The sequence below is a fragment of the Lampetra planeri genome, chromosome 43 (genome assembly GCF_965212315.1).
Source record: "Lampetra planeri chromosome 43, kcLamPlan1.2.h2, whole genome shotgun sequence".
Taxonomy (NCBI): domain Eukaryota; kingdom Metazoa; phylum Chordata; class Hyperoartia; order Petromyzontiformes; family Petromyzontidae; genus Lampetra; species Lampetra planeri.
Window position 1 is genome coordinate 719074 of NC_136149.1, and position 8561 is coordinate 727634.

General features: G+C 51.4%; 1 protein-coding gene across 1 annotated transcript in view; it reads left to right on the top strand.

Annotated features, from left to right (window-relative positions):
• LOC144732543 (protein phosphatase 1L-like) overlaps positions 1–7710 on the top strand; it is a 47372-nt gene extending 39662 nt beyond the window's left edge. Inside the window, exon 4 of the mRNA XM_078613969.1 lies at positions 236–7710. Within this exon, the coding sequence (XP_078470095.1) occupies positions 236–678 (443 nt within the window). The 3' untranslated portion in view covers positions 679–7710. The remainder of the gene's footprint in view (positions 1–235) is intronic.
• The last annotated feature ends 851 nt before the right edge of the window (positions 7711–8561 follow it).

Consider the following 8561-nt stretch of genomic DNA (forward strand, 5'->3'; position numbering starts at 1 on the left):
TGCAAAGTATAAATAGATTGATTTAATTTGCTATTATGAATCGGGAATGTCTGCAATCCCTGAGAATTGGCAGCAGCAGCACATGCTTGTATTTGTCACCATCCATCATCAGCGATCACAAACGCAGCGTTTCGCATGCAAACCGCACGAAGCATCTTTAGGACAGACCCCAGGAAGCGAGAAGTGTCCCGTAATGAACGCGTGTCGTCTCTTCCCCGTGGCGTGCGCGTGACAGGCGGGTACATCAGCTTCAGCGACCGAGCGTGGCGCGTGCAGGGTGTCCTCACGGCCTCGCGCTCGCTGGGCGACCCGGGCCTCAAGGCCTCGCGGGTCGTCATCGCCGAGCCCGACGTCGTCACCCGAGAGACGAACCCCGACCCCGTCGAGTCCGCGACCGGCGTCTCCGCCGGCGGCGCGGATGCCGGCGGAGACGCCGGAGGAGCTCGCGCCGCCGGGTCCCCGGGCCTCCTCGGGGAACCCGGCGGCTTCCTGCTGCTCGGCTCCAACGAGCTGTGGAGCGGCGTCTCCCCGGACGAGGCGTGCGCCCTCGTGAGCGAGCGGCTGCTCGACCCGGGCATGGGGGCGCGGGAGCTGGCGCTGCGAGCGTTCCACCGCAGGGGTGGCCCCGACGCGCCCATCGCCGTCATGGTCGTCAAACCGCCCCTCGGGGCCCACTGAGGACCCCCCCACCCCCCCGCTCAATGCGTGCGTGTGCGTGTGTGCGTAGGCGCTGGCTAACGACGCTTGCCCCAACGGTCTGTTGAGGCTACAACGGAGATCTTTGTCTTTGTGCGCACGGCGGCGTAGCGTCCAGCAAGCTGCGCTACGAACCCGGCAATCTGTGTTCGATTTTCTGGCCCACGAACGGTTCTGTGAAATCAGTGATATCCTCGGCGATCTGCCCTAGGTTGACTCAGCCTAAAATTAATTCTTGCTGCAGTCTGTAAATGTCAGAACTAGGCAGACTAAGGTGGCCGGGCGTGGTGCTACCCTTTCGGGCGCTGTGCCAGCCTTAGCACGTGCTGCCTAACAACATTTGCCCAACAGCTTGTAAAAGCCTCTGCGGGGGATCTTTATCTGTGTGTTTGTTGGCACTGCAGGGAGTGTGGGTAGGCCATGTGACAGTCACCGTGTTGTCTTAACCCAACTACAGTCCCTGCGACCCACCATGATATGCGTTTCCACGTTTACCAGTCTTCTCTCATCACACATCTACGAATAGCCAATAATGCTTCATTACGTCCCACGTGACGTGGGACGTAATGCTGATTCTAGTTACAGCTCCTGTGTAGACTGTGTGGGGAGCGGTGGTGCAGTGGTTAGCGCTACGCTGCGCTACGAATGCGGCGACCCGAGTTCAATTCCCGGTCACGGCCAACAACAGTGACGATTATTTGAACCGGTCTTGGGCCTATCCCTTGGTCGACTCAGCCTCAAATAAGTACCTGGTGACGTGTAAACATCACCACTAAGGAGACAAAGGCGGCCGGGCGTGGTGCTGGCTACCCACCCTCTCCGTGTGCCATTCCGGCCAACCGTCTGTTCAGGATCCGCTCACTGTCGTCGAGAGAGAATGACTCGAGTGGGAGGAGCCGCAGACGAGCAGGAAGGCAGCCATGCAATAAGTCGGTGCCAACAACTGCCCAAGTTCTGCGATCCTCTATATGAACGTATTGGCGGTACACCGGTGATGCGCGGTATAAAACAAAACAAAAAGCAGATTTTTCACAAGCATTATTTATTGTCCAGCGATTTCGCAAACCCCCGTCAGAAAATCTTGCGCTGTGGTAGTAGTGGAGGCGCGTCAAAATCAGTTCTCGTGATGTCGAAGCAGTCGGAAGACGAATGTCAGTTACAATTTAGATTTGAGAACTGTCGTTCTGAGGACCCCGGTGTGTTATGCTGCACCGGTGTGCACAGGCCGCCAACACGTCCAATGAGTGAGTGCTCGAGGAGCAACCGTCACGTGTGTGGTCACACCGCAGCTGGCGGAAGGGCCCCCACTCAAGCGACTTGTACTTCCATCAAATAGTTGAATCTGTAAAAGTGGATAATGATGAGTGACAAAGACTGACGTTTGGAACTCGCTGGGTTAACCCATTACACTGAGTCCTCCTCGTGTGATAGTTACCGCCACTTCAAGTGCGCCGAGCCTGTGGGACAAATGCTGCAGTGACGTCCCTGCCAAGTCTGCCTCGCTGTCCTGTTGGTGTCACAAACACAGTGGCGACAGTATTCACACCCCTCCGCTGGAATCATCTTCCCTTGTACATCACGCAGCAGTCACCCTCCTGCACCTCCTTCCCTTCATCTCTTAACGCCTCAACCTCTTCAAGCCTCACCTCTTAAAGCTTCACCTCTTAAAGCCTCACCACTTCCCTACCGCCCGATCTCTTCCCTCCGCCTTGCCCATTCCACTCCTTCCCGTTCCTCTCCCCCCTTTCCTGAGCCCCAAGTGCCCCTTCCATCACGGTCGCCCATTCCTCAATCGTCAATCATTTTATCCTGTCACCGTGTTGCAAGCGATGTCAAGCGCCTTGACTTGAAGGCGCCCGATGGACACGACTACGTTCGATTAGATGACCCGGCCGCGTAGAGCGTTGGGGCCCGTGTCCGCACGGGTTTAAGATTTCTGCCCGGCCGGAAACCTCACCTAGCCTCAGGTGAGGCGAGTAGCGAGATCGTCCACGGGAGAAACCGCCTGGATCTGTAGCTGACTCGAGCTGTGTCGAGACATCGACACGGAGTGGGGGGGGGGGGGCTGGGTAGGGTGGCGGAGGGGTAGCCCAGTCGAGTTGGCCTGCGTTCTCAAGTTCTGTGGCTTCATGGCTACTTTGTAGTCGTGGTGGATGGCGGTTGTTATTTGTCGTCGTTGTTGTTGTTTGCGTGTTGTGCCAGTGCATTTTCATTTTTCCGTGTTCAAGTTGACGGTTCGCAGTGGAGTGTCCGTCGTGATTCGGAAGTAGCTGCTGCGTCTGGCTGCGTTGTGGCACGAAGCACAACTCCCAAGTCTGACGGCTCGCGAGCTCCAATCCCAGTCGGGGTCAGGTCGGGGTCAAGTCGGTCCATCGCCCCTCTGACGTTGGAAAAAAAATGCAATACCGTTTCGTGAAAAGTCGTAATCTAGCCCCCGTCATGGGAATTTAGAATATCCACCACCGGCTCAGAGCAAACAACATAAACGAGTCCTGCCACCGCAGCGTTTATCCGAGCAATGAAACCCCTGTTTGACATTGTGTGACTGATGAACATTCGACGTCACTGCGCCGCTCCATAATTTGTTTTGCTGTTGTCCTGTGGAGCGTCCCGATCTGTCCCCCCCCCTCCCCCCCGTCGTTTGGCACGACGTCCGACGTTTCAGCTGCCCGTGCCCGGAGCCTCTCCAGGAATACGCCGGGAGCTTTCTTTGGTTCGGGCACGCGGAAACGAAACGTCGGACATCGTTTGCCGCAGCAGCAGCACGCGGTACGGTACAACCCAACGGCTCGCTGGAGGGTCGGCCGTAGTTTCACAGTAACGACGTCGCTATTTTTAGACGCGGTCAGCTTTTGTAAATGTTTAAACATGCATTTCCGTATAAGTTTTATGTAGTTATGTTTCTTTTAAAATGTAACTTTTCTTCCTTGTGGAAGGTCCATTGAACAAAAAAGTAACTCACACGATGTACACAGATGGGTGCTTTCCATTGCACAGGTTGAGTACTTAATCAAGTTTACACATTCCATTGTATACGCTTGTTCATTATCCGGCATGCACGAGAGGCATGGACATCACTCCCACAATACACTCACTCGCAAAGGCCTTCACTTTATTGTAAACATTACTTTTATTTATTCCGTAAAAAAAATAACTCTTAATTTTCCTAGAATTGCGATTGCGGATTATAGCTGCTCCAACTTTACTTAATTTCCATTCGTGTTGATTAATATCCGCGAGTGAGTTCACTGGACTGTATTATTATGCCAAAACATTTCACGGCAAGGTTGTATAAGAATATTAGTTCTCTGTGTTTTTTTTGAAAGACCGTTAATATTACGATTAAGTTGAATAGTGTTGGGTTTGTTGACATTTTAACACGGAGGCTTTCGCGACCAATATCCATAATCGAGGTTTTTTGGGTTAGATCGCGTAAATATGTGTCGTTAAAACCCGCCACCACCCGACACAGCCAATCTGAGTAGTCAGATTGTAAATGTTGCGGCTTGGCTCTCCAACACACCGGTTAGTGCTGTACTCGTGACGAATTGGACACGTTCTGTTTACGTTACTGGTTGGCTGTGTCGGGTGGTGGCGGGTTTTAACGACACATTTATATATTTACGCGATCTAAACCAAAAAACCTCTTATGGATCTATTGTCATTGCTCTCTGCTTGTGTGTGTACGTATTAATTTGCCCGTGTGCGGGTGTGTTGGTTCGTGCCCATGTGTGTATGTCAGTTGTGCATACGCGTCTGTGATTACTGGTTTCTGTGTGTGTGTGCGTGCATTCCTTTGTTTATATTTGTGTTTGTGTGTAAATGTGTCCATATGTGTGCGCACTTCTGTGAGTGTGCACTAGTTTGTGTTTGTATCTGTGCTCATGCGTGTGCTGGTTTGTGCGTGTGCTGGTTTGTATGTCTGTGTATGTTCGTGTGTGTGTCTATTGTTGCGTTATGTTTTTAGTTAGGTATGCGCAAGGGATACATCTGCCCCCACACACCACAAGCAGGACACATCTCTCGCCATTGCTAGGGGCCACTGGTCACGTGGTGCCCACTCCAGTCCACCAGCGACCCGGAGAACGTTCATTGAAAATGAATCCGTGTGTGTGTGTATGCAGAGTATGTGTGTATGTAGAGTGTATGTGTGTGTGTAGAGTGTGTGTATGTAGAGTGTGTGTATGTAGAGTGTGTGTATAGTGTGTGTATGTAGAGTGTGTGTATGTAGAGTGTGTGTATGTAGAGTGTGTGTATGTAGTGTGTGTGTGTGTATGTAGAGTGTGTGTGTATGTAGAGTGTGTGTGTGTAGAGTGTCTGTGTATGTAGAGTGTGTGTGTGTAGAGTGTGTGTATGTAGAGTGTGTGTGTATGTAGAGTGTGTGTGTATGTAGAGTGTGTGTGTATGTAGAGTGTGTGTATGTAGAGTATGTGTGTGTAGAGTGTGTGTGTATGTAGAGTGTGTGTGTATGTAGAGTGTGTGTAGAGTGTGTGTAGAGTGTGTGTACGTGTGTGTAGTGCGTGCGGAGCGGTGGTGTAGCGGTTAGCGCGCTGCACTACGAACCCGGCGACCCGACATCGATTCCCGCTCACGGCCAACACCAGTGACGATTATCTGAACCGGTCCTGGGTCTCCTCCAGGTCGACTCAGCCTCAAATGAGTATCTGGTGTGGTGTGTAAACATTATCAATGGGGAGACAAAGGCGGCCGGATGTGGTGTTGTCCACCCACCCCCTCGTGTGTCATGCCGGCCTTCATAGATGCTCGCTAACAGCACTTCCTCCCCAAAACAAACTGTCGCAGGCTATACGGGGGATCTTTGTCTTGTTCACTTGTGCACTTGTCATTGCCTGTACATAGAGAGCGAGCGAGTGTATAGAGAGCTGTGTAGGCCACTCAACGTTGGCTGTGCACACCTGTGCGACTACGTGCGACGTTACTGTGTGGGGGTGTTTGGGGGTCTTCCTCGCAGCTCCGTGAGGCCTGCCGCCTGCTCCTCCTCGGCGTGCCCACGTGGCACCAACCAGAGGCGTCGTCCTCTCTCTCTCTCGCCGTTGTGCAGGGGCTGATGTCACGCAGGTGCTGCCCCTTTCGATGGTGATTTAATTTGATGGTGCTGATAATTGCACATCTCCACCTACCAGAAGACAGAGAATGGATAATGATGGTGGTGATCCATCGACATGATGGTACACTGGCATTGGCAGATGTGAATCAGCAGCAGATGGAAATATTCTGCTGATGGTGATGGTGCTGATGATGATGATGGTGGTGATACATCGACATGATGGTACACTGACATTGGCAGATGTGAATCAGCAGCAGATGGAAACATGCTGCTGATGGTGATGATGATGAGGAACTAAATTCAGCCGGGTCCGTCCGGGTCAGCATACCTGAAACTAGTTGCACGCCCGGCATACCACATCGAGTATACATATCGCTCTGGCAGTGAGTACTCGTCACGTGACGACTTCCGGGTATGCAAACGATCCGGATATTCAGTGATAAATAAAGCCCTGATGGTGGTGATGATGGTGATGATTTTACATGGTGTCAAGTTAAGATGGTTAATAACTTTAAATCAATGGATCATGATATGATGAGCGAGCTGATGATGATGATGATGCTAACGTTGATTATGATGACTTAGAAGTAACTATGATTATTTTGCCACAACAAAACCAAGAGTGGAGGTTTTGGCTTCCGTTATATATATTAAAATAACCCTGTATATGCAACAGTGCTTAAATGTTTATAACTTGTAAATTATTACAGAGCTTACGCTATCGATTTACGTCCAAGATGTGTATTGTTCATAAGGGGCATTTCCCACAGCCCGCACAGACGCCTCGCCCCGTCAGAGACAGAAGCGTGGCGATTTCACATTGCCACGATGGGGGGAAAAAAACACATATCCATCTGACGATATCCATCTCACGAATACAAGCAGCTTACTCGGACAGAAGTAATATGATGGTATCGTTATTATTGTTGACGTTTTATGTGGTTTTTTACTTTTAGTAATTGCCAAGCGTGCTTGTGAGTTTTGTTTCACACGTCGGCTTTCGCAACCAATATCATAATACAGGTTTGTTTTGGGTTAGATCGCGTAATATATAAATGTGTCGGTAAACCCGCCACCACCCGACACAGCCAATTAGTAAGGTTTGTCACGTAAACAGCCACGCCATTGACAATCTGAGTACGACGTGTCAGTATTTGTAATTACTGGCGAAACGTCGCGCTCAGATTGTAAATGTTGTGGCTTGGCTCTCCAACACACCGGTGTGCTGTACTAGTGACGAATTGGCACGTTTTGTTGACGTGACAAACCTTACTAATTGGCTGTGCCGGGTGGTGGTGGGTTTACCGACACAACATTTATAACCCCAAACCCCCCAGTGTTATGCTTGTGAGTTGTATTGCAATGCATGGTGGGAAGCTTCGTGACGCTATTCCAATTACAATGCCGTTCAAGTCAAGTGACAGCTGCCGTGAAATTCGTGCTCGTCGTAGAATCCTGAAAATATTGGACCTCATGAATCTATCTTAAGAGCAAAGTACGCAGCACACATATTTGCCGTGTTGTGTAACATTTAGCTTACGAATGTCTGAGCGTAACAACCGATGGGCATTTGTTGCGTTGGTTCCTTGCTATCGCGTCTACCTTTCCAGCTGACGGGTAATCTACAACGGCATGAGATATCCGCTCAGATATGAATGAAATGGTGGCTTATGAATGATTTGAGTCAGATATACTTTAAATCCGGCCTTGAATCGCGTCAGTTATGGGCACTTGTGGTCGGCCATCAGTGTTTCGCCCTGTGGGTGGACTGGCCTTGTCATCGGAACATGGAATTTCCACCGCTGGCATCAGGCCACCATTGGAAGTTTCACACCGATTCACGTCCGTGTGTGCGGGGCGATTTTCTGTCGTTTTGAATTTTTTTTGGTTTTAAAACGCGGCTCACAAATAATAAACCCATCATTGCACAGCTGTGCCTACTATGACCTTGAAAACACCTTGCAAATGTTTACGTGACCACCACCCCCAACTACTCCGCGTGCGCGTGCGTGTGTGTGTGTGCGTGCGTGTGTGCGTGTGTGCGTGTGTGTGTGCGTGCGTGTGTGCGTGTGTGTGCGTGTGTGCGTGTGTGCGTGCGCGTGCGTGTGCGTGTGTGCGTGCGTGTACGTGTGTGTGTGCGCGTGTGTGTGCGTGTGTGTGCGTGTGTGCGTGAGTGAGTGTGCGTGCGTGTGTGCGCGTGCGTGCGTGTGTGCGTGTGTGTGTACGTGTGTGCGTGTGCATGTGTGTGTGCGTGTGTGCATGTGTGTGTGCGTGTGTGCGTGTGTGCGTGTGTGTGTGTGTGCGCGTGTGTGCGTGTGTGCGCGCGTGTGTGTGTGTGCGTGTGTGTGTGTGTGCGCGTGTGTGTGTGCGCGTGTGTGTGCGTGTGCGTGTGTGTGCGGCCAGCCCGCGACGCGGTGACATCTGCAACCCAGCGCCTTGTGAACCCGGCGCGGGAGATGTCTCCCACTTCGAGGGGCAGCTTTTATTAACTTAATCCCCCCCCCCCCCCTTATCGTTTTGTTTGCTTTAAAGGGGGGAAAAATCTGTTCCGCATCAAAGCGAATGTTTAATGTGCGAATACAAAATTCCCCCCCCCCATCCGTATTGCTCGACATTTGCCCACGCTTCACTTTGTGCATTATTGATGGGCGGGCGTTCTCATCATATTTGTTCTTGTTAAGTGGGGGGCGTGGAGGAGGGGGGCGTTCCATTTTTGACCCCCCCCCCGACAAATACAAAGAGGCTCCACGTGCCGTCCGTCGTCGGTGTATGTCAAGAGAGGGGGTTTAGATCGTCA